Source organism: Castor canadensis, chromosome 6, assembly GCF_047511655.1.
Source record: "Castor canadensis chromosome 6, mCasCan1.hap1v2, whole genome shotgun sequence".
Taxonomy (NCBI): Eukaryota; Metazoa; Chordata; class Mammalia; order Rodentia; family Castoridae; genus Castor; species Castor canadensis.
In genome coordinates, this window is record NC_133391.1 from 96,547,632 (window position 1) to 96,574,669 (window position 27,038).

Consider the following 27,038-nt stretch of genomic DNA (forward strand, 5'->3'; position numbering starts at 1 on the left):
CCCATTGCTACTTAGGGGATCTGAGTGTTTTTAAGAATTGCTTCAGCCCAAAAATAGTTGTCCTGTATGGTGCTCCTTTGTTACTGAGCCTCTTGATGTGTGCATTCTTGAAAATTTTAGTTCCCACCCCAGGAAACATCCGGCAATGTCTGGAGTAGACATTTTTGGTTTTCTCATCAAGGGGGAAGGAGAGGGAAGGGGTTGATACTGGCATCTAGTGGCTTCCATGGCAACTGGCATTAGAGGCCAGGGTCACTGTTAAACATCATATGATGCACAGGACAGCCCTCACGGTCCAAAATATTCATAGTGTGAGTTTGATGTATCTTGAGTTCTATGTGTTAAGGATGATATTGTGGTACTGGTGAGTTAGGAAGCAAATTATTAAAGACAAATGCATATGGAACTGCTCTGTCAGACCTCATAAGCTGAGAAGAAATATGACTTTATGTATGTGATTTGTTTATTTGAAAAGTCCACACAAAATTTGTATTTAAATACTTTTATTTTCATGTCACAAAAAAGCAACAGTGTTTGCAATTAAACATGCCTTTCAGTTAGTGCTGGTTATACGCAAAAAAACTATCAGAAGTATAAAGAAAAATAAGCCTTTTCCCTTTACCAGTAAAACAACACAATTTGCATATACTATATATATATATATGTATATATATATATATATACATACTAGTTTCAAAATCTTCCACAAAAGACAGATTATGATACAAATTTAGAATTGAACACACAAACTCAGACTGAAGGAATTGAGATCTCTATAGGCGTTTAAATACAAAAATGTAATTCCTTTATAATTTCCAAATAATTATTTTCCAAAGTATTCCAAAGTATTTGAACGACTATTCTTCACAATAACATGGAACACTTGGCTTTAATCAAGATGGCTGTGAGACTAAGGTTTGTCTCAATGTGCATTTGTTGATTAATGGGAATGCTCCAATTATGCTGTAATTCTCATTTTATGTACACACACACACAAAGTGTATTATTGTACTGATGGTTTATACAGTACAACTTCTGGAGCATTTCACTGAGCTCAGCCATGACCTTTACCTCCTTTGAAGTATTTCGAATTAAGAACTGTTCAGAAATATCACTAATGACTACCATGACTAAATTAAAAAAGGTGCCCTCTTCTCTTTTATTTATGATCAAAGCTAAAAGTGTAATGAATAAACTTTTATTTTTTCTACAGCAGCAGGTATAAGTAACAGTAATGTGTAATTTTTCAACACTAGAACCTGAGAGTTTGGTATGGTAAATAATATTTCTTTGCAAATTTTCTAGGAGTCCTATCATTCAATGTTTCTTAAATAATGATATGGCAAATCTTCAGCATGGAATAGTATCATTATAAATGTGAAACAAAACAAATAAAGCAAAGAGGCTGGAAGGAAGGAATAGAGACAGGGAGGTTTACACATGCATTTTCTTTGATGCAGACAAATGTGTAGTTATAACGTTTACCATGTGGTGGGTGAAAAGACAATGTGAAATATGATATAAGAATGTTGAAAGCAAACACACAGTCCTGAGTGCATGAGATGCATACAAAAACACAAGGCTAATGAGGCAGCATTGGCTTAATTTCTTAGTGCAGGCACTGGAGACAAAAGGGAAAACAGAACAGGAATTGTCCAGCTAATGGAAAATAGAGGAAAGAGGTGCAGCCACTCAAGAGTTCCATGTAGGAAAGGAGCAACCTGCCCTGCCACATGTGGGTGTTGAAATATGCAAAGGGCTTGTCCCGAAATTCTTTTTGGATTAGTTTTTGGACCCATGTTATCGTTTACTGGAGCAAAGACAAAAACTCAAAAGTTCATTCCAAGAATCAAAATTAATTTCTCCTGGGTAAACAAAAACATGCTACTGATGGAGCAACTTTAGATAAATCAGAACTCCAGGCCACAAGCAGAAGATGCTTTTCAGGGTCTTCAAATAAGTGAAGGGACACTGTTATTAGCTCACCAGCTTCAATGCTTTACCAGTTTCTAAACTATTAATTAGTAATGAAGCTTAAATAGAATTTTACTTAGTGCTGTCCTCTTCTTTTCTGGTATTTACAAAAGTACAGATCTGCTTTCACCATCTCGTTCAGTTTAAATCAACACCAGAAATGCTGGATCTGATTAGCTTTCCCAACTCAACCATGTCCAAGTGCCCCCTCACATCTTATTTGCTGCATGCCTGTTGCCATTAGTTGCACATTGTGTCACATTGCTACACCTTCAAGCCAGATGCCAGAGACTTACTGAGGACTTTTTTTTTTTTTTAAGGAACATTCAGAATCCTACAAGGGACTAAATATTAAAGGGAAATAACAAGGGTAGAAAAGAAATAAGTTATGTATGCATGTATTTATATCCTTAAAGGTATAGATCCTAGACAATAAAACAAAATAACCATAAAACAACTATACTAGCTATTGCTAAATAAGGAAATAGTTGGGAAAGGAAGTACTCTGCTATATGAAACTCAATTTTCATTGGGCCTTTCATATTCATGCAGACTAAATACAAAAATGAAGTAACAAAGATATGAAAACATACTTATTCTTATTAAGAATATTTTGCCAAAAATATAAACCCTCTGAAACAAACAAGAACATAACACACAACTACTCTAATTGTCTGTTTAGGTAATAAGGGGAAGGGAAGAGTGGGAGATTTGTCATACACTGACCCTCAATTTTTGTTAGGTATCCATATATCCATGCAAAGGACTAGGTACCTAATCAATAATGTGAAAACATTTATATACATTTAGAAAAAAGTATATACCATGTCCTTTTCCCTTAACTCTACCCACCCAAATAACCCTTTTCCCACAAAAAACCCAAGTTATAAAATTATTGCCCTTGCAGGCAATGAGGGAAGGGGAGCAAAGGAGAGTTATCATACGTCTAGACCTCCATGTTTCATTATACATCTACAAGTCCCAGCAAAGAACTGGACACTACATGAAATAATACACCAAATGTAGCAAATGTTTATATACATTAAAAAATATATACACCTAGACCTCCACAAACAAACAAAGATCTATTCTACTATTGCCCACCAGGCAATGAGGGATGGGGAGCATGGGAGAGTTTTCATAGAGTCAATCTCAGTGTTTATTAATACCTAAATAGTCATGCAAAAGTCCAGATTCAAAATAAAGTATAATACCCAAAAGTCGCAAAAATATTTACATCTTTAAAAATATATACATTTTTTGCCTTTTTCTCTAACAAGCCCACTCTCCATTAATTCCCCCCACCATACACACACACACACACACACAAAAAAAAAAACCCCAAGCTCTACTGTACTCATAACGATTGCCTAGATACACAGGCTATAGGGGAGAGGAAAGAAGATGTCCCACACCTCTGAGGCTAGGCCTCTCCTTATATCTAATACTTATAAGTCAAACAAAACCTGGGTTGAGATAGAAAGAATGAAAAAAAAAAACTAGCGAACTTTTATATACATTTTTAAAAAGGTACAAATGCAGAAATCCCCCACCCCCACCCTTGCCAAAGAAACCTAAACAACTACTCTACTAGCCATTGCCCAGACAGGCAATAAGGGAAGGGGAAAGGGAGATTTTTTTCATAGAATGAACCTTAATTCTCCTTATGTACTGAAATGTCCACAGATAAATCTAGGTTACAAAATGAAGTACAGAAAAAGGAGCATAAACACTTATATACAGATTTAAAAGTCCAACATACTGCTCCCTTCTAGGGAGGTAGACTAAAAAAAAATATCTATGCTACTCTACAACTATTGCCTATATAGGCAACAAGGAAAGGGGAAAAGAGGAGATTTTCATACATCCGGACCTCCACGATTCATTAAGTACCTGTACATCCATGGACTCGGTACAAAATGAAATAACACAGTATAATAACAAAAACTATATACATTTTAAAAAAAGGTATATATCCTGCCTTTAGTCAGCTCCCACCCCTTGAAACCTAAAAAACCCCAAACAACTTGAAAATTATTGCCCACATAGCCAGGTAAAAAAGGAAAGGGAGAAGAGGAGATTGTCAGACATACAGCACTCCACGGTTCATCAGGAACCTGTAAGTCCAAGTGAAGGACTGGCACCCATGAAATATGATATATCAAAGAAGCAAAAGCATATACATACATTAAAAATTATATGCCCCAATACCCACAGAAGAAGCCCTGAAACTCACCAACTACATTACCAGACACTGCCCATGCAGCCGATACAGGGAAGGGAGGAAACTTGTCACAGAATGGTCCTCAATTTTTCACATATTCAGGGAAAGACAAGGTAAGCAATGAAATTTTTAAGAAAGCAGCAAAAACACTTATATACATCTTAAAAGTCTGAAATTACTTTTTCTCTTCCCTAGCAGAAAACAAAAACAAAACTTTCACTAAACTCAAACCACTCTAAAAAGCATTGCCCCATAGGCAGTAAGGGAAAGGGAAAGAGGAGATTGTTATACATCAGGAACTCCATGGTTCATGGTGCCTTGCAGTCTGAGCACCCATGAATTAATACAATATAGCAGTAAGTACACCTCCCTATGTTCCCCTCAAACACCCACTTTCACAGCTACTCTGTTCAGCGATGAGAAGAAGAGGTGATGATTATACATCTGGACTGCCGCATTTCATTAGGTACTTATTTTCACACAGTACAAATGACTTTAGTGATACAATGCAGTAGCGAGTGCACTTTTACAGAGTATAAACCCCACTCTTTCCTGTATCCCTGAACAAAATTACTCTATTAGCTATTGTAAAAGAGGCAATAAGAAAGAAAAAGGGAAAAGAGGATATTTGCCATAGTCTGAACCTCAATTTTCATTAAGTATATACACATCCATGTAAAGAAGCAAGTACAAAATGAAATATAAAAAGTAGCATAACACTTATATATACTTGGTCTAGTCCTTAAGACTAGCGCAAAACAACAGCCACTAGGAACCCTGTTAGTTATTGTTCATGCATGCAATAAAGAGAAAGGTAAATGGGACAATGCCACACTTCTGGACCTCCACGGTTTATCCACACGTCCGTGAGAAGCATAAACAAGGTGCAGAACAAAATAACACTCACAAAATAGCAGCAAAACCATCTCTACACATCTTTAAACGAAACTGCCCTGTTCTACTCCTAACATCCTAACATCATCACCTTCTTTCAAAGAAAAAAAAGAAACCAAACAACTACTCTATAGCCATTGCCCACAATAGGCAATCTGGTAAGTAGACAGAGGTTTCATAGAACAATATTTCACTATTCATCAGGACAAAATACACAAAATAAAAGAACATAAAAACATGTAAAATACATATATACATTTAAAAAGTACCTACCTATCCTCAAAACTACTAACAAATCCATTGCCTATTCTAAAAGACATTGCCTAGGCAGGTAATAAGGGAAAGGGATTAGAGGAGATTTATCATACTTTTAGACCTCCACATTTCATTTGGTACATACTTGCCAATGTAGAGAATGAAGCACAAAATAAAAGAACACAAAAATATATACTTTAGTTTTTAAAAAATACAAATCGGGGTAGGAGGAAAAGAAGCTTTTTAATTAGGAGTTAATTTCAATAAAAACAAAAGCAATGAAGGTGAAGGTAAGAATAACTACAGTACCATACCTATGACTCCAATTCTTCTTAGGCCTAAGCAACAAAATCCACATCTTGCTTTGAGTTCAGCCCAGGAACTGCTGTCTTTGGTGACAGCATCACTGAGATGCATTGTAGCATCCTTACAGCCCCATGAAACAGACAGCATTGGTAAACGTTAAGCAATCTGACAGCAGAGTACAGTTCCAGGGGTTCCAAGGCATTTTAGTTTGAGTACTTTCTTAAAATCCAGTACAATAACAGGCTATCAGTAACCCAACACACTCAGCGCTTGATTTTAATTTCAGAAAGGTATCTGTTTGGTACCCAGTAACACAGATGCAACTTGGTTTGCCCTCCATACTCAGGACTGAACAGATTTTTTGTTCCTACAGTGGCTAAAGTCCGTAAAATGAAAACACACAGCAAAGAAAATTAGAGTTAAGTAGAACCTATGATAGTAAGAGCATCTGTGAGACAATGACACAATCTCACTTAAAAAGACTTAAATGAAGCAAGACAGAGGGAGGCACAAACTTATGGTAGAAGCTGCCACTACTTGCATTTAACACACCTACTCACTTCATATTAACAGAACAAACCGGACTCCTTTATCTTCTATTTTCATAACTTTCCAGATCTCCAAAGCACACATTTTCTTTCTATCAATCTAGATTTCCAATTCTATTTCTCCTATAATCTAGTAGGATGAGCTTCATATTACTTTCAATAGACAATCTCTCTGCTATGAATAGACCACTTATTCATACTCAATGGTGTTAGCCACCTGTGTGTCTGACACTCTGTGACTTCTGCTTCAATCTGAATTCTCAGAGATACAATGTACGGTATAAACTCTTGGGGAACAAAATCTCAAAGCTACCATTATACTTATTATATTGTAAGTTCTACCTCTTATTTAGCCTTATATTCCTGACTTACAGTTAGTAGTTCTAAGAGATGCCATTCAAATGGGTTAGCATAATATTAAAAATTATGGAAATTTGTGGGAAAAATTAAGATGAGGCCTACTGAAACCACAAATAATTAAGGTAATATTATAAATGAAACTACAAATATTATGGATTCAGTATAATGGAAACAAATGACCTTTGAGTCTATACATAGCAATGGATCATAAGTTACCTCTTTTTTAGCCTGTTTTTGATAACATTTTACTTGTAACAACAACCTACACATTTATATACACACATACATACAAGCACACATTTTAACTGAAAAATTATATAATTTAAGATTTGCCATATTCAGAATTAACATATATTTTAGGAGTATTAAGTAGGTAAAACTGAAACTCTTAATTGATTTTGAGAATTAGCAAAATTTAAACTCTGTATCAAAGTGGAATTTAGTAATACAACGTTGTAAAAGAATAACAAAAAAAAATCCCCAAAAGATTAGTACCTTTCCTTCACTCTGAAAATACAAAAACACTAATTTTCAATGTCAACTACATTATCATTCATCAAAGCACAAGAGAAATAAAGATCTATAATCATTTCAGTTTCAATATGACATCTTTAGATGATTCTGTGATTCTCAGGCTATAATATATTCTACTCAAAAACAGAGTAATAAGTGTTCAGAAATGCCTAAATTTAGAGAAAATACACTAGGATTAAAGCACACTATCTTTTAGCTTGCCAGCCTTTTAACTTTTGCTATAGAAAAATACTTTCATAAAATAAAATATAATCTTGTACACAACCTCACATATTCTAACTTTACAACTGCTGAATAAAAAAGCTGACCTTTTCTATTGTCTGTGGAGTGTTTCAAGTGCTCACAAAAGAGTAACTCCCCTTTTTTTATGTACATAGACACTATTTTCAAATAAAATATAAAGTTCTTAAGAGTTACTAGGAAGAAAACTTCTCTCCTAAGATCAAAGAAACACAACAATCTACATATAAGTCTGCATAGCTCAAAAAATTCAAGTACAGTATTTCTCCCTCAAAAAGAGTAAAAATGCCATACAGTTTTGGATATCCTCCCTCATTTTTCTTTCTTTCATTCACTGATTATTCTATTTAATGTTAATCTGGCCACAAATAAAAGAAAAATTGATTTTTTTCAATCAGACAAAAGTACTGCTTTTAATAGTGGAAAAAAATTTCAAAGCCCACCATATTAAACATGAATTCAACTTGCTCCTATTCCACATTCTCTTTGCTCCTTTAAGGTACTATGGTGAACTTCAAATAAGAATTTTCCATTTCGCAAAGATCCTATTTTAAAATATGTGCTTCTAATATGCTACTGTATCATATAAAATGAAAATCCACACATGGGTATGATTCAAAGAGAAAGAGTCTATGATTTGTGAGTACAAAAGGAAACTTAAACAGACTGCATTCTTAGTATTAGTGATAAAAGTCATGACAAAAAACACCAGTGTTAACAGAATGCGTGCCACAAACATAGAAATACTTAGGTTTAACATAAGGTTAATCTAGTATAGGAGTGACGATGGTGTATAGATTTGTGGAATATTGACACTCATGAATAAATTATAATTAAAACTAACTCAGTTTGGAACATTTTCCTGTGCTATAAAAGATGAAACAGAAAGTGTCAAATATCCGAAAGATTTAACATTTTGGCTTGGCTACTTAGCTGTTCAATACAACAAAACAATTAAAAATTCTGTAGCACCTGACTATTCTGCAGAAAAAAATACAATAGTTATAGATATTAAACTTTTTGGAGAATAAAGGATTACTCAAAACCCCAAATCAAAGTAGACCTGCACACCTGAGATCAGCTCTGTACAGCTGCATGCTTCACCGTCTTCGTAACCATTCTCTTCAATACATTCCAATAGCATTTATCAACAAGAACCAACAAATGCTAACAACAGCAGCCTGAAAGATGGTGGTTCTTATGGTAGATCTCTCCTTGTTTCACTGAGTCAATAACTCTCTGGATACTGAGAAACAGAACAGAATTACAAAATTGATGTTTCTTCCCATTTGTGTATGTGCAAAGTGAAACAATTACTCATTGTTTTTTTGGATGGCTGTCATATGGGTGAGTATTATTTCATAATAAATACCTACATACTGCCAAAAGATGTTTCAGAAAAGACAGATGAAAAATACAGTGGGCCCTGAGCTAACTAGAACAGTGCAAACAACTTGGCAGCAGTCCTGGCTTCACCTTGACTTTTGCAAAAGCAGCAGAGCCCAAGTTCACAGCTCTCTGAATGGGCAACGGAACAAGGTGCAATGGTGTGTGCTACAGCCACCATGTCAGACCATTCAAGTTCTTCTCCATCCACTGGATATTCAGCTGAATGATTTCCAAAGCCTCCTGGACACAGTGGAGCTGAAAAGTTGCCTCTGATTGATTTTCAAAAAATGACTGGACCTGTAAATTCCACATACAAGTGTTTTAAAAGAAGAAAATGACATTAACTATGAGTGTCCTTTTGAAATAAGCTTTAACTTAGTGATGACTGGCAGTGCTGATATCTTGAAAGCAGTAGAGAGAAATACATTAACATTTACGGTATCTACATGGAGATCTCAAGCAAGCAGGAGAATATATGAAGTATTTTTAAAAATAACTCTTCCTTATTACTACTACATCTGGTCCTTACTACTTCTAACTTAAAATAGAAAAAAAAATGTTCAAGAAACAGTAAATAAATGGAATCTTAAATTAGCCTTGTTGTTATAAAGTCATCCTTTGGATAGAATTCCTCAAAACAAACATATTACCACTTAAATAATTTGTATTACGGGCATAAGTGAATAGTACTGAAAGTAGAATTAGTATTTTCCTTCCTTGTCCAACCCTTTTAAAATAACCTCAAAGCAGAATCATTAACACTGATGAAGGGAGACAGAGAAGGGACAGGAATTAGCATGAATGCCACCAATTCACACTGAGCCTCCTAGCATTTATATAACCAACCTCAGACAAATGTGCCTTTGTTGCAAACAGGTGAGTTGATCCAGCAACAATACTTTGTATGGTATAGGACCCCAGATGGAACCTGAAGAAACACAAATAAAAGAGAAAAAAATGGGTAGCTATTGGTAAGCAAGTCACTATTTCTAAGTGTAAAGGAAATGCTTTAATGCCAAAGACAGAGTGGAGTTTTACTCCCCAGACCTGCAGCTCAAGGAATCAGTGGCATCTACACCCACTCACTTCCACTTAGAAGAAAGGTGACCAGAAAAAGGGAGGAGTTAGGGATATCCAGATAAATTAATACAATTTTCAACGAAATACTGTCACTGCTTTATAAGAGAAAGGAAGAAGGAAACCTACATGTGCTATCTAGATAGACGTGATGCGAGTCTTTAATGGATGCCTTGCCAACAGAGGTAGTTTCAATGTGCACAATTAAATAGCTATCCAGAACATTCAGTCTGTAGCCTTGCTGGCCTAAATAATCTGGTGTCAGGCATGGGTGGCCTTGGTTAGTACTTGAATGGAACACCACCATTAAACGACTCATCCTATATAATTATGTTCTTAAATGTAAACAATTCTGGGTTCAAAGAAGAGTTTTTCCTTTCATAACAGATCATAACTTGTGTGAAAGAACACAGCATTGGGAACTTTTTCCAAATGCAGAGCCCAAGAACACAAAAAGTTAGCCATTCTCTGAGAAACTTACTTCTGTACAAGCTTATCCCAGTTCTCTTTGACAAAATCCCATGCCAACAAGTGTCCAGGAAAATTCTGGCCAACTGTTCTAATGATAAATGACAACTTCTGTGTTCGGAAGATATCTCCATGAAGACTGCTTTTCATTAACCTGAAGATCAAAACAGATTTCATCCTCTACAATAACGTTCATGAAGAAGTGATGACTGAAATTAGTATTGGTTTCCTGACTGAATGTCTATAGCAATTCAAGGGAAATGAGTGTTGGGTTAGTCTAAAATTAATTTACAAATTGAAAACTTGTCTTTTTTTGAAAGGATAACTCACTAGGATAAGCATTTATACATACTGTCTTCTAATAATAGTTTTTGATACTAAGGAAATTTAAGAAACAAATTCTGGTAGAGTTTATTATTATTGTAGAGATTTTAAAGACTATTTTTGTTTTCCTCCAGGTAAAACTCTGACTTAGTTTTAATAGGTAGGTAAGTAACTACTCTTAAAATTTGGGCTGTTTAAATAATTTGACAATGAAGATATATTTCAAAATATCTTCTTATTAGCAGTTATCACTGATTGATACTATACACTAGATGATGGTATAAGTGCTCAATACAACAATGCTATGAAAAAGAAACTTATTGCTTCCTTTATTGCATCATGATGGAAACTTGAGGTTATGTAACTACCCCACAGTTCACAGCTAATAAATACTAAGCCTGGGTTTGAAGTAAGCAATTCTTATCTATTATGCTATACTATCTGCTTATCATTACAAAACCCCACACAAACAAAAAAGAATATAGCAACATTTCTTAGGGAGAGAAACTCAAATGCCCAACAAGACATGATGGCTTAAATAAATTATAAGAGAGCCATACTTTGGAATACCATTAAGCCATAAAAAAGGAGGGTTTATGAAATGACTTGGGAAATAATTCACTAAAAAGAATTGTAAAACACAGGTTATAGGATAAATCTGTTTTAAAATATGGCTAAATATTTATATGTGCATTACATATATACAGGTTGAGTATTCCTTATCTGAAATGCCTGGGACCAGAAGTGTTTGCATTTCAGAGTTTCTTGGATTAGGAATACTCAACCTGTATACTTCCACAGGTAAATACACAGATAAGAACTGATACTGCTAACAGAGAAAGGAAAATAAGGATGAAGAATAATGACTGTGGAGTTTAAGACAATATGCCAAGGGGGAGGAATATTTTGAGCAAGAAGTAGGAGGCAGTTGTAATTCTCAACATCTCTGAATCTCTTTTGAATAAAGCATCTGAGCATTTGTAAAGGTTGAGTCTCCAAGATGAAGCCCAGCATTATCCAAGTCAGGTCTGGCTTATGACAGAGGAAAAGGGGATCTCAAACGAGCCTCTATCCTAGAAGCAAAAGGCTTATATCTTTTGGTTTCTTCATATCACATTCCTTCAGTGGTTTCCTACCAGTAAAGTCTCCGTACATCCTCTGAGCTGGCAAGAGCTTCAAGTATTTTGTTCTTTTCTGCTTCAGAGCCTACAGACGTATACTTGCTTAAGAGGAATAGCCAGCCTGTTTCAGTTTTTGCTCCAACTTTGAATACAGTAGTCATGACATCAGTAGGTAGGCTATAAGAGACATAATGAAACATGAGAATAACAAGAAAAAATTTGGAATATAAAGGTAAGGAATTGACTAATGAAGGTGCTTTGGGGATCAGAGTAGTAATAATTACAAAAGTCTTAACTACACAATTTATAGTCAAGAAAAAACTTAATTCAATGACTGCTTCTTTCCTATGAGTACAACTTCAAAGAACATTAGTTCAATTTACTACAATAATTATTCACTGAGCACTCACAAAGAATCATCTGGTTGGATGCTGGAAAGGGAAAAAGAGAAGTCTTGCTCTTCAGAGTCTCCTGGGCTATCACAAAGAATTCAAAAATAAATCTATTCACTACAAGACAGTGTGGTAAGTTCCATAGCATAAATAAGCAGAAATGTATGGGGAGGCTGTGAAAAGGGGGTTGAAACAGTCTTCTGTCCTTATTAAGAGCTCAGAGCTTGGAAAGAGTTCAGAGGATTATTCAGACTCCCCACCTCAACTTTCCATCTGATATATGAATTTTCTGTTCATAATTCCCAGTAAGAAACCTGGAGAGAATCAATCATCACTAAGAACTACTAATTGCTCACTCCACCTTCTATATTTTATTCCTAAATTAAAGATGACTTATTTGTCACCACATACCCTTAAGAAATTGTGCTATAAAAAGAAAATCCCAGAAAATAGGGTATAGGGATATAGCTCAGTGACACTGTATTTACCCAGCATGTGAGGACTGGATTTGAACTCTACCACCTCAAGGAAAAAAAAAATCATAAGACACATGTTGGCAAGGATATGAAACAACTGGAATGCTTATGTACTTTTGGTGGGAAAGTAAAATGATACAGCTGCTATGGGAAAGAAGGTAGTGTGGCAGTGCCTCCAAAAATTAAAAATAGAATAACCTGTGACCCAGCAATATCATTTTTTGGATATATATCCAAAAGACTTGAAAGCAGTACCTCCAAGAAATAGTTATACACCTTTGTTCATGGCAGTAGTAGTCACAATGGCCAAAAAGTAGAAGCAATTCAAAGGTCTATCCACGAATAAATGGACAAACAAAATGTGTTATATATACATATATATATGAATATTATTTTATTATTCAGCCTTAAAAAGGAAGGAAAGTATGACACATGCTACAACATACATGAACCTTCAAGACATGTTAAGTGAAATAAACTAGTTGCAAAAAACACAGATGCTGTATAATTTCACTTACATAAGGTATCTACTATAGTCAAACTCATAGAATCAGGAAGTAGAACAATGCTTGCTAGGGATTATGAGGAGGAGGAAGTAGGGAGTTGTTTAATGGATTTAGAATTTTGGTTTTGTGACAGAAAAATGTTTTTTTGAAGATTGGTGCATTACAATGTGAATATACCTAGCACTACTAAATTGTACACTAAGAAATGGATAAGATGGTAAATTTTATATTATATTTATTTGAGTTTGTCTACATTAACATTCAGTTTTATAACATTCATGATCCAGGTGAGAACTGGTTTCAATATATGATATAAAGTAAGAGGGAAGGGAATTCACTTGACTAGACTGTACTTCACCTTTGAGTTCCATTGGATGCCACCCATTCATCAAACAGCTTCATGGCAGCAGTGCTGCAGTTCCCCAGGTTGTGGGAGCAAGCAAACTCCAGCAAGACTGACCGAAGCTCTCGCACAGACAGGGTGCCCTCATCGGTCCAAGTTTGTTGTTGGATTTGGTTTTGAAGCAATTTATATACTCTAGTCTAGAGAGATGAAATGTATTATAGTGGAGTATTAATAATTGGGACAATCAGCAATATCAGACAACTACATCTCTTTTCTCCAACATTAACCCACTGAGGAAAAAAAGGCATAGATATTATCCATTAAATATTCATTGACATGTAAAGCTGGGATGGAACCATTCAATAACAAAGCGGTAGCCAAGAAGACTTACACAATGATATAACTCAGAAAGAATTAATGACATCTGTGTACTAGAGAACCTTTATTCTGTGTTATATATACACAGAACAACTCAGCTGGAAGTTTTTGTCCAGCCAAGAAGTATAACCTATAACCACTGCAAGAAGGAAGTTGGAACTTCATAACCTTATGATTTCACAATCCATAAACCTATAAAGCAGAGATGAAAATATACTTCTTTACTGATAGTTAATGTTTAAATTGTTTCTAAATTCAATATTAATGTGTACTTAACATACTAACTAGCATGATGCTATAGAAATTAACCTAACCAAATTACAAAGAAAATGAGACTTGCACATAAGAATGGTTGTTTATAGTCTATTTTTTCCAACTTTTTATGTAAAAAATTTCAAGTCTACAGAAAAGATGCAGAAATAGCTTAATGAGCATCCACATGCTGTTCATCCAGATTTACCAGTTCATTCTTTCATTTGCTTTGCTAGGGACTGCATGTGTGCATGTAATACACATACACACTTGTTTTTTCTGGTTTTAACTGAACCATATGAGAGTAAGTGACAGCATGATATTTCATTATACAGGGCTTAACAAGCAACTCCCAGAAATAAGGATATTCTTCTACATAACCAAAATACCTCAATCACACTTTGGAAAACTGACAAATATTTTATTACATCATCAAACTATACTATGCAGATGCATCGCTATGGTGACTTCTGAATGGGTTGTCATTATTAAAGTACACTTGCTATATTAAGGAATCAACAAGCCGCCTTTTCATCTCTCTCCACAACAAAGGCATAAAAACTATTCACATTATGTGGAAGTATTTCCATATTACAAATTATCGTGCATGGGGAGGGGAGAACACTTAAAAAAAAGATTTTAAAAATCTAAGAAATATGCATTTGTGAAATCTACAAGAAGGAAAAATTTTGACATAAAAATGCTTCTATGCTTTTCTTTTTAAAGAAAATCTTCATGGCTCTATACAGGAGGATCAAATGAAAGTGTTCACAGGTGTCTCTCTCCCCAGAGATCCTAACACAGGGACTTCTTCCCACCTATACTTCTTCACCAGCACCTCCACCATGTCTCAGCCCAAGTGACCAAGTATCACAAGTGACCAACACAAAATTCAGAACCCCAGAAATGTGGTGTAACTTCTTCACGAAGCATTATTTCCTTCTTGAGTGTCACTCTCAATCCCTAAAATGAAGCCTATTTGGATTGTTCTCAGCTATTGAGGTCATCTCAGAAGATCTTCTCTGTATAAGTCTCTTGTGGAGCTGGCTATAGAATGGAAAAAAGAATCTGTGCAGGAAGGACTTGAAGTCTGAGACAACACACAACTTGCTTTTGTTTGTTTAAAAGCAACAGAGACCAGACACCTTGTAGAATGTGTGAGGCGTGAAGCCTGCAAGTTATTGGAAGGACATTAAATGGGCAGATATTTGCCATGCCAACTGATAATGCAAGGGCCATAAAAGCAACGCAGGGGACCCCACTGGACATCTCTGACCAGGTTGACACATATTGCTTTATTGGTCTGAGCTTTGCAATGGCATCATGATAGTACAATGTCCCAAATGGGTGAAGAATAAAAGAAATTTAAAAGCTACTCATAACCGTCAAATAGAACAAAGAAAAAATGTGAAAAAAAAAATCCTTCACATGCTGCAATCTTCTTTTTAAAAATTTCAGTGGAGGAACATAGCAATGCCTTTAAAAACACAGAAGACCCATAGGGGAAATGGCACCTTAAGTACTGGAAGAAGCAAAGAGACCCTGACACTTGACACACTGAGGCTAATTTCTCACCACTTATAGCACTGGAATTACAGATCGTGATTCTGCTCATTAGATGCATACATCAAATAAGTAAAAGAAACTCCCAAAATAGTTGATTTTATATATAATTCGAGTTGTAACATATTAAAATATGATCATTTAAATAAGTAATTCAGGCTATATTTTCTTTCTTTCTTTTTTTTTCAGTACGAAGGTTTGAACTCAGGGCCTCATGCTTGCTAGGACAGGTGCTCTACCACTTGAGCCATGCCCTCAGCCTTTTTGCCTTTATTTTTCAGATACTCTGGGGCTGATCTTGGACCATGATCCTTCTACTTATGCCTTCTGCATAGCTGGATTTACAGAACTATGTGAAGATGGGGTCTAACTTTTTGCCCATGCTGGTCAGCAACTGCAATTCTCCAGATCTCTGTGAGCTACAGTGCCGTCTCAGGTTATGTTTTTAATATTAATATTGAATATTAATTTAATATCAATGAAGAATGACAGGTGCTTCAAATTATCTTTTCCTTTTATAATTAAAATAAAATCTCTTTTTCTATGGTTTCCACAATCTTTTGAAATTTCAGTTCATTAAACAGTAGAATTCAGTGCTGTGATTCGTAAGGTAAAAACAGAAAGTGAGAAAAAGGAATAAATTGATGGGCTGTCTCTCTAAGCTATAAATGACAGATATGCAATAAAATGCCATGAGAAATAAAATAATTTAAAAATAAAAGACAGGGAAAGGTGCTGGCACTGATGCTATGTGTTACATTTTGATTTACTGCTTTAATTTTATACTGATACATCCAGGGAGTTCTTTCCTAGGTCAACTGAATTTCTTAAAAGTGAAATGTCAGTTTTTATTGCAAAAGGTTTATCCTACCAATGCCTCATGTAAGAGAATGATGGATTTGTAAGTGATAAAATAGGAATATGGCTAGGCTCACATGTCAACATCAGATATGAAGAATTTAACACAATTCAAATGTGTCTCTGAACTCTACACACCACAACACCACAGCACAGCACATACCACAAAATGCACCTTTCATAACAAAATGACCAATAAGTAGACATAAAGCTCTGGTTACAATGACATAAAAATTAATTAGACACCAATATTAAGCCCTAATACATTTGAACACTGGATTCAAGGACTCAGAAATGTCTGCTGTCACAATTCCTAACTAGCAATTGGTTTCACAGTTTGATAATTTTGATGCTACCAGAATGCCCTTAGATTAGAACAGGAATTTTAAAGAGACAGTTTCTCTCTCTTGATGAACTAAAGTCAAGTTAGCTTTTAGCGAACAATATGAAGACCTAGAGCAGTGAAAGGGTCTTTGACCTTGGAAACACACACCAAACTATGAAGTTTGCCCTCAGTCTCCTGTATCCCATCCTAAAGTATGTTCCTGATAAATACATACCTGTCCAGAAAACTGGAAATCATCCAGGATGAAGAGGCAGAAGGAAGAAGAGTTACTAAAGTGCCAATAGGAAAATATTCCAAAGTCTAACTCTTTGAATTGAGTTTAGCATCTGTGTTCTCAGTGTAGGGATACCAAGTGCCTCCTGAGACTCAGCCCTAAATAGATTAGTGAAGACAGGCATGGGGAGAATGGCTTCTATCATGAAACTAACTAGTTGGACAGCTTCACAGTTGGCAGACACCTGCCTCCTTTTAGGGTATACTCAGAACCAATTAATAGCGAGGAAAATGAATACTAATCTCATTTATTGCTATCTGTACTGGGTTGAAGAGTGGCTCTACTCCCTCCAACTTGTGCCTGCTTGGAACCTGAGAGTAGAACTATATTTGGGAGTAGGGTCTTTGTACATATAATCAAGCTAAAACAAGGTTCTCATGGGCTCCAATGTAATAACTGGTGTCTTTAGGACCACAAGGGAATTTGAGACACAAAAACACAAGAAGACCATGTTGACAAAGGCAAGACTAGAGTGATCCATTCATAAGCCAAGGGATGACATGAACTGCTGGCAGCCACCTGAAGCTACGAAAGAGGCAAGGAATAAATACTTCTTTAGAGGATACAAACCCTACCCTAACACCTTGACTTTGGCCTCGTAGCATCTGGAACTATAAAAGAATAAATTTTATTATTTTTTAACACCAAGTTTGTAACAATTTGTCACGGTAGTCCTAGGAAACTAATATACTTCCTCAACTGTTGCTTATTTGGTATGACAGTAATTACTTCCAAAATAATTCTATAATTAAAATAAATACATTCAATGAAATATACTCATGCAGGAATAACTAGAAACACATATTGAAAAAATAAATCTTGTTGTCTACCTCACACCATACACAAGGCTCAATTCCAGAGCCATCATAGATCTAAATGTAAGAGATAAAATATAAAAGTTTTCAAAAGCAAACAGAATATTGTGGTGTAGGAAATGATTTCATACACTAAACTACATTAAAATTAAGAATTTATATTAATCAAAGCCATCAAGATAGTGAAAGAAGATCTTGAAAATAAACAAGAACAAATAATTCATATCTTGAATATATAAAGAATTCTCATAAATCACTGAAAAAAAGGCAAAATTTAACAGAAAACAAGCAAAAGAACTGGGCACTTTACAAAAGAGAATATCCAATGGCCAATAAACATGTTAAAAGAAATTCATTTACATTGTTCAGCAGAGAAGTACAAATGAAAGTCAAAATTGCATATACATATACTGGTGTGCACCCTCAGAAAGCTAAGAGGAAAAAGGATTTTCTATGACTAATAAGCAATGGCAAGGATACAGAACATCTGGAATTTGTACACACTGCTCATGGGAACATAAATTGGTACAACTATCATATTAACTATGCATACCTATGATGCAGTAATTCCATTTTCAGACATCTATCCCACAGAAATATATACAAATATTCACTAAAGATGGGCCCAGTAGTGCTATTCATGACAGCTCCAAACTGCAAACAACCCAAATGTACATCAAGAGTAGCCACACTGATAACAAATGGCCAATCTCTTTACACAGCAACAGTAGAAAGTCTGTGTTGGATTCCCAGTTTGTCATAGAGAGACCTATAAAGTATCTGCACACTTCTTGGAAATGCACATAAAAACTGTAGACAAATACTTCTGTTAACATTTCAGATATAAAAGAAATCTCATAAATTGACAATTTCATTTCCAAGACAACAACAAATGTGGGTCTGTCATTTTACTTCTTAAAAACGTATGGTATAGAGTTTTTCAAACTGCTTTAATGTAAAAAAATCTCAGTTTTAAAAAGGAAAAAAATGATAGCAAGAAAGGAAGCTTTAATTTTCCCAACAGAAAGTATCATGGAGAGATATTGCTGGAACACAAATTTACTTAAAATATAGCAACATACCAGAAAGAGTAGGCTTTGGAGTAAAACTAATTTTGGTTTGAATCTCAGCTTTAGACATTACAAGGTAGTAACTTTGGGAAAGTTATTTAGTCTCTTTATTTTATGGTGTTAGAAGTAACTATTTTGGCATCATGTGAGGATTAAATGAGGCCATCTACATTAAGTGCTAAGCATGGTGTGTACAATATAATAATCACCCAGATGTGTTTGTTTCTGGCGTGCTTCACTCATTTATTCATTCAACATTTAATGAGAGTCACTACGGGCCAGGTCATGTTCCAGGCACTTGTTCTTATGACATGGAAAATGACAAAAATATTAACCATTAGAAGAGGGCTTAGAAATTCTCTTACCTTGGGGTCAGATCAGAAGTTTGTGGGAGAGGTTCAAGCTCCCCCTATCCCATGTGCCCTGCCGATCCCCACACTGAGAATCACACATGCAATGAAAGAACTCATCACAGATGATGTGCAGTAGGATAACAGTACAGGCAGAAAGACAGTTGTTTTAAAAATGATTTAACTGAACCCCTTCCTTTTACCAGTGAGAATACCAAAACCACAAAGGACTTATTCTAATTCTTGGTCCAATACTTCTTCCTTTTCATGAAAGTTGCCTTTACTTGGGTTCCTGGAAAACCTGATTTATAAAGCAAGCCCTGTTCTCAGAATGTGCTCATTCAGAGAACTGGATAAAATTGAATTATTTCCTCCCAAACCTTTAAAGACTCAGCTAATAGTTTAATTGAGAGTGACTAAAATAACAACTATTAGGATAAGCGACTGTTAAGATTGGTTTTAAGAAAGGTAAACAGTCTAATTCCAAGACTCCTTTAGGGCTTGCCAAGGCATGTCTACCCACTGGTTATCTACTGCAGAGTAATCAGCAAGGAAGCCTAAGCAGGATATTCTCAGTACAAAGGGAACTGCTGTTTTTTAATAACCACTAGCAAATTAATTGGCCCATTTCAAGTGATTATTGTATAAAAACAAAACCAGATTTGAATAGCAACATTTTCTTTTCAAATGACCTTATTTGGACTGCAAGGTCAAGAGTCAATATTCTGATATTCAAACAAGATCCCCTCATACTAAGCCTTTATCACCTCTTCATGGTATGCAATGAAGATTCACCTCTTGATGGTATGCAATGCATGATTCAAAATAAAGATTTCACAATCAGCAAAGTGAAGAAAACAGAAGTTAACTGTGCTTTTTTTTTTTTTTTTTAAGCTCACTACAGGCTGAATGGAACTGTGAATAACAATATTAAAGGCAGGTAACAGGAACAGCTGGCAAAAAAGCAGACTCACCACCAGTCTTGAGGCCAGATCCATGTGCCCCAGTTTTTCAAGGAGGTTATACATGAGGCTGGTCTGGAACAGGGCTTCAGTGATGGGTGCAGTATGGTTCTCATTTATAAGGTAATCCATCAGATCAAAGGCCCTCTTCAGAGGCACTTTGCCTATGCTAAAGGATAAAAGAACAGGAAAAGTAAATAGGCTGAGAAACAGAGAACTCTAGCACACTGGAGAGAAAACAGCATGATTAGATAGTGAGATAAGTTAGACTCAAATTATCTTTATGTGGACCAAGGGTAAAGATGCATTTCAAGAGAAAGATACATGATAGCTCATTTTTTATTCCATAAGTCACCTATAAATTGCTACCAACTCAGTAAATCATCAAAATGTCTTAGATAGGAAAAGATGAATAATACTAATTTTGTTTATTAACTACTTATATTTACCAGAGGACAAGGAGTGGCATAAAGAGTATGTGGATGAGGGGGAAAAAAAGAAAAAGGAAACAATTTTGATTTGTTGTTGTGTGGTAATTTTTTTGCCAAACTTGTTAAGGCAAAGTTGATTGTGAATTTATTTATTTATTACCCATTTTTTTTATTGTTATTGTTACATTGGGGGTACACTGTGAAATTTACAAAACTAGTTGAATTCAACCCTTCCATCATCCTCCTTTATCCTACCTCCCCCGTTCCTGGAATAGTTTCAACAGGTCTCACTTTTCCAATTACATACATGTGTACACAACATTTCTACCATATTCACCCTCCTCCCTCCCCTCCCACTGGTCCCCACCATCTAGACAGGACCTGTTTTGCCTTCCTGTTCTGTTTTTGTAAAAAAAAAAAAAAAAAAGGCATTTTTGTTTGTTTAAGATGGCTATATATGGTATTTCATTGTGACATTTCCATGTATATATGTATTATAACCTGAATTTGTTCATCCCCTCTATTTTTCTCCTTTCTACCTTAGTCCCCTTCTTATGGTAATTTCAACAGGGTTAAAAATTCTAGATTTATTCTTGTATAAGAAGGTACATCAACCATATTCACCTTCTTAATCTCCTTCTTTTACCCTTCCTCTCTCATGTGTGGCCTCCCCTTGGCATAACCTGTTTTTCATAATATTGCTTGTATTTGTATTGGGTCTATATTCCATATATGAGAGGAAACATGTAGCCTTTGGATTTCTAAGCCTGGCTAACTTCACTTAAGATGATGTTCTGAGTTTATAGTGAGTATCTTTTAAAAATTAATCAGTTTATAGATGATACAAGAAGCCCACTTCATAAGAAATGAACCATAATGGGAAGGTCAAGAGTGGTCAGATGGAATCCACTCGAGTGTGCATCTAGGCCTACTATCAATGTAAATGGGTAATCTATTCAGAGGATGTCTTTTCAAGAGGCCACTGCCTTTCTTGGTTTTGGGATCCTATAATGTATGAGGTGGTAGCAGAGGCAAAGGGGTACACAGACAACGAGGCTCCAGCCATCAGCGATGCCTCTCAAAGCAATGGGTAAGCGCTCTGCTTCACACTTAAACCAACTGCTGCTTGAGAATAATTCTCTAGTCAAACAACACAAAGCTTGAATGCCTACAATGTATCCAGCAAAATATGTATCCTGTTTGTTGGCAGTCTTGAATTATCATTAAATCCTGTTTTGTGGTATTTAACTATTCAATGTTTGTAGCTAATGTTTCTGAATAGGTTATAAAGTCCCAGAAAGCACAGAACATATCTTACATTTTCCCAATCTTCCAAAATGAATTGCACCTTACAATCAGTACACAGGTTCTTTCAAGCCATTTCCTGAAATGTTCTTTACCACAATAACTCTTGTTAAAAACAAAGACAAAACAACAAAAGTGCAAATCAAGGATACTCTACCCTGCAAGCTCAAAGATGTTGTTAATGAGGTTGGCTCGGTCTTTGTCACTCAGAACATAAGGATTTTTTTTCAGCTGATTGATTAGTGCTGCCCAGTCTTCATCTGCATAATGTACAATGTAATAGCCAGTCATGTTTGTATTGACTTTGACCCACTGCACTTGTTCTGTAAGATTGATGATACCTAAGAAAGACCAAAAAAATGAGATTAAAAAGACAATAGGTCAAGAAAATAATTAAATGGGTGCTTTATTCAACACCTTTTAAATTTTTATTAGCATATTATTGTTGTACTGGGGGTACATTGTGATACTTACAAAAGTGGTTATACTATGTCTTAGTTAAATTCACTCTCTCCATCATTCTCCTTTATCCCCCTCCCCTCTTTTCAGAATTAGTTTGAACAGGTCTCATTGTTCACACGAGTACATAATATTTCTACCATATTTGTTCTCCTTTATTCTTTCTTTATGCCCTTCCCTTACTCACTGGTAGCAATCCCCAGACAGGACCTGTTTTACCTTCCTGTCCTTTATTTTTGAAAAAGAGACACATTTGTTTGTTTAAGATGGCTATACAAGGAGTTTCATTATGACATTTCCATGTATATATGTATTATATCCCAAACTGGTTTATCCTCCTCCATTAAATACCTGCATTGTGGTGCAGCTATTTTCATGTCAACAGTGATTGCCACTCGTTCAGTAAGAATTATTTATCATGCATTATTGCCTTTACCCTACCACTGGAGAGCACATGGTGAATAGGCTAGTTAAATCTCTGCTTTCACAGTCTAACGTTACTAGGTAAGTACAATATCATATGAGTGCCATCAATGGAAATAAAAAATAAGATATTCAGTGGAAGCAGACAGAAGAAATGTTTCAACCCAGAGAGAAGGTGATGTATCTCAGAAGTGACATCTAAAATGTCATTCTTCTTTCTAAGTGACTTCAGGATATACTTCTGGTATTACCCAGATCAAAAAAGTTTAGTAGGGACCTTAAGGTTTCAACAGGTGTCACTGTTCCATTTTCACATATAAGTACATAATATTTCTACCATATTCGTTCTCCTCCCATTTTAAAATAGTGAATACTTTTTAATTTTTTTTAAATTAAAAGAGGAAGAGTAAAGATCAGAAAAATAATCCAAGTTCAATGATAGGATTTTGGAATATAATTCCTGTCAAGCTTTTTTACTATATACACTTTAATTAATATAATATTCCATATGTTTGGAAAATGAATTCACTTATTGTTATCCTGTATTTTTCACCTACCATTTTTTCATAGTCTTCATACAGTGTTCAAATACTTTTTACATTCTAAGACCTAATACAGTTTAGCAAATCTCCTATTTTGAAACATTTAGACTTTAAAAATTTTCACCATCATAATAATTCTGTAATGAAATTATTCAGACATAAAATGCTTTAGAAATCAGTACCTGAAGCTGTTTTCAAAAGCATGAATTACTGAAATGTATCAGTAATTTCTTATTCCAGTTCTACTCATTCTAAAAAAGTTGTTTAAGATGGAAAAGACATTCTGATCATGTCTTAATAGGACATATCAGTTAAGTTGTTTTATAAAAAATTCCATAGCAATTTCTGTTGTATTGCTGACATAGCAACAGATGGGAAAGATCAATTAGATTAAATAGGTTTATTCCTTTTTCTAGGGCAGAATGCAATTCTAAGTAATATTTGTGATGGCAACAGTAACTGCTGCAAGTTGAAACCATTTTTAACAAACTTAGGACTAATGAAATTAACTTTATCATTAGCTAATCCAAAAAGTACCAGTACTCTCCAGGTTACCAAACACAATTTCCTATAGAGCTTTTTTCAAGAAAAGGTCTTTGGGGCTTCAGAGCCCCAAATTCCCACTGCCCCCAAAATGAGATAGAGAATAAGTATAGCAAGTGTTCACACAAAAAAACTGAAATAGTGAGCATCTTGGCTGATAAGCAACTTGCCATGCTGTAAAGCTAGCAAAATCCAGATGGTAGAGAGGAGGAATGCAGCTGGGAGTATATTTGAAATTATTACTGTCATCAAGTTGATGGAACATTAAGCAATGCAGCCAACAGCAGAAAGGGAGGATAGTTTTTTGTTTGTTTGTTTTGCGGTACTGGGGGTTGACCTTGGAAGGATTCTTGTGCTTGTTTGCTAGGCAGGCGCTTTATATAATTATAAAGAATGAACATAGTAGTCCCCTTCAGCTCTTCTGAAAGATCTAGAATGGGAGACCTTAAAACCACAGGTATCAAAAAATAATAGATTAGCACACAAGAGAGGTAACTACATTCTGCAGCTTGAATGTGGGTGAGGTTACCCTCACATGCTTTTAATTTGTTATAATCATTAACAGATTAACAGTTCAATTTTCACAGTCCACTGAGTAGTAAAAAAGAAGGAGCAACACCAATCTTAAATGGCAGAAACCCAAATGAGGTAATCTGTGATTTAAAAAAAATTTGTCAATGAGCTATGAAAATTAACTACTGTTTTTACAAAGAAACACTAAGGTGTTAAAACAAAGAAACATGTTTTTAACTACAAAGTTATGAAATACGATGTACAGTTTGTTCCAGACAATTAGCATGATACACACAGTTGAACTGCATCCACCTAGTTAAATAGCACTCCCATCTCAAGTATCATTTCCTTTCTACTTTATTTTATTAGGGAAGAAAACAAGAATAGAGAATAGCACATAATGAATACTTTAATTATATCCTCTTTTTTCTTTTCTCTCAATTGTCTTTCCCTCAATGATATGTCTTTTAGTTTCCAAAATATTTTTGATACACCAACATGTTTTTCAGAAACATGAATTTTTCCAGTTAGAGTTAAAATAAATAGCTAAAGAGCTTAGGTTTGAGTAAGATGTGGATAACACAGAGAGGTAGGAAGAAAGAAGAAACACTTTTAAGTGTAACTTCCTCAATATGTAGCCTTGAAGATGGCACCTTTTTAGCTCTGATGCACAACAAATACTTGTTCAAATTTCTTGAATATAGGGAAGGTAGCAAAGACATTGACCCTATATAATTATTACATATGATAGAACTAATGGTCTAACCCAGAAACCTTGGAACAAATGAAAATACAGTACTGATTTAAGAAACCACTATGACAATATACTGTAGCAAACTTGTATGACATAAAATAAGCCTTAAGTCACCCTCACTAATACATCTGAGGAACAGAAAAGATGAAAATGCAATTAAAGTAAGAGTAATTATTAGAGTGTTAGGCACCAAAAAAATTCAACTGCCTTTAGGGCCACTCTTTTGAGGAACATAACATTTGCAATGTTATATTTCAATTCTCAAAACCTAAACTGGCAGAAATTAAAGCAGCAGCAAGGGAAGTAAGTAACAGATACTGGTTTTTATCATATATTGGTCCAGCACCAGCTCTAGATTAATTATATTATAAGGTATTTTATATATTCCTTTTTACTAATAATCTTTTCATATGAATGGAAATAATATATTCATCAGGCTTTGAATGTTCCCCCTCCAGAACTCTGTATAGTCAAATTTGAAATTGAGTGACTCCATTACAGACTAACATTTATTCACCCAATAATTTTTTTGTGAATCTACTGAATATCAAGTTTACAAATGTGATTGATGTACCCACGATCCCTACCCTCAACAGGGGTTATATCTAATATGGGAATGGGGACATAAATGAAACAGTACTTATAGTATATTGTGAGGAGAAAAGTAGAGAAGTTATTTAAAAACATATGTAAGGCATCTACCTTGACTGGGGAAGAGGGAAGGCTTCCTGGAGCAAGTACTGGCTGATCTAAGATCTGAGGAATGCATAGGAGGGAGTGAGGAGGCAAGGATATTCTTCAAGGGGAGAAAACAGCACATCCAAAGGCCCAGAGACAAGAGGCAATATGGCCTGAGTTACTGAAAGAATTTTCATGCAGCAAAAGCAAAGAACATCAGGTACGAACAAAGAAAGAGAAAGCCGTTATGATTTCTGTATGAAGTATCTCCTCAAGGGCTCATCTGTTAAAGGCTTGGTCTCCAGCTGGTGGACTCAATCCTTTAGAAGTGATTGAATCATGAGAAATTTAACTTCGTCACTGGATTAATCCAATGATGGGCACATATGGAATGAGCTATTTTAGGAGATGGGGCCTGGTTGGAGAAAGCAGGTTCTGGAGGCATTTCTTTGAAGGGTGTGTCTTGCCCTGCCTCCTTTCTATCTCTCTTGCTTTCTGCTTCCTGGCTGTGATGAGGTGAGCAGCTATTTCCTCTGTCATGTCCTTCTGCCATGCCACAGGCCTGAAAACAATGGAGCCAGTTGGCCATGAACTGAAACCATGAGACAAAACAAATCTTTCTTCCTTTTAAACTGTTTCTCTCAAGTATTCTGTCACAGTGACAAAAAACTTTGCCTACCACAGGAAACCTTTCCCCATTATGCCAAGACAAGATACATGCTCTCCTTATGTTTCTAAATAAATACCCTCTACTTATCCACTCACTACATACTATAAGTACTGCTTCACTTATGTCTGTCCCATATTAAATATAGCCCCTTGTTGAGGGTAAGGACCAAAGGTTATATGAATTACTTTGTATATGGAAATGTCACAATGAAACAATCTATATTACTATCTTAAACAAACAAAAATATCATTTCTCTTTTTTTACAAAAACAGAGAACAGGAAGGTAAAACAGGTCTTGTCTAGGGGGGCTGGTATCAGTGGGAAGGGGAAGGATATAAGAAAGGGTACAGGAGGATGAATATAGTAGAAAAACTATGTACTCATGTATGTAAATGAAAAAATGAGACCTGTTGAAACT

At 35.3% G+C, this 27,038-nt stretch overlaps 1 protein-coding gene across 3 annotated transcripts in view; it reads right to left on the reverse strand.

Annotated features, from left to right (window-relative positions):
* Positions 1-486: 486 nt before the first annotated feature.
* The window catches only part of Lnpep (leucyl and cystinyl aminopeptidase), an 86,952-nt gene continuing 60,400 nt past the window's right edge, over positions 487-27,038 (reverse strand). For 2 of the 3 annotated variants that reach the window (XM_020178033.2, XM_074077039.1), the window contains exons 12-18: positions 22,196-22,379; positions 20,315-20,471; positions 13,447-13,631; positions 11,730-11,891; positions 10,283-10,423; positions 9,571-9,652; positions 487-9,021 (exon numbers count right to left, since the gene is read on the reverse strand). In XM_020178033.2, coding sequence (XP_020033622.1) covers positions 8,890-9,021; positions 9,571-9,652; positions 10,283-10,423; positions 11,730-11,891; positions 13,447-13,631; positions 20,315-20,471; positions 22,196-22,379 — 1,043 coding nt within the window. In that variant the 3' untranslated portion in view covers positions 487-8,889. The remainder of the gene's footprint in view (positions 9,022-9,570; positions 9,653-10,282; positions 10,424-11,729; positions 11,892-13,446; positions 13,632-20,314; positions 20,472-22,195; positions 22,380-27,038) is intronic. The other variant, XR_012449092.1, reaches the window with a different exon arrangement.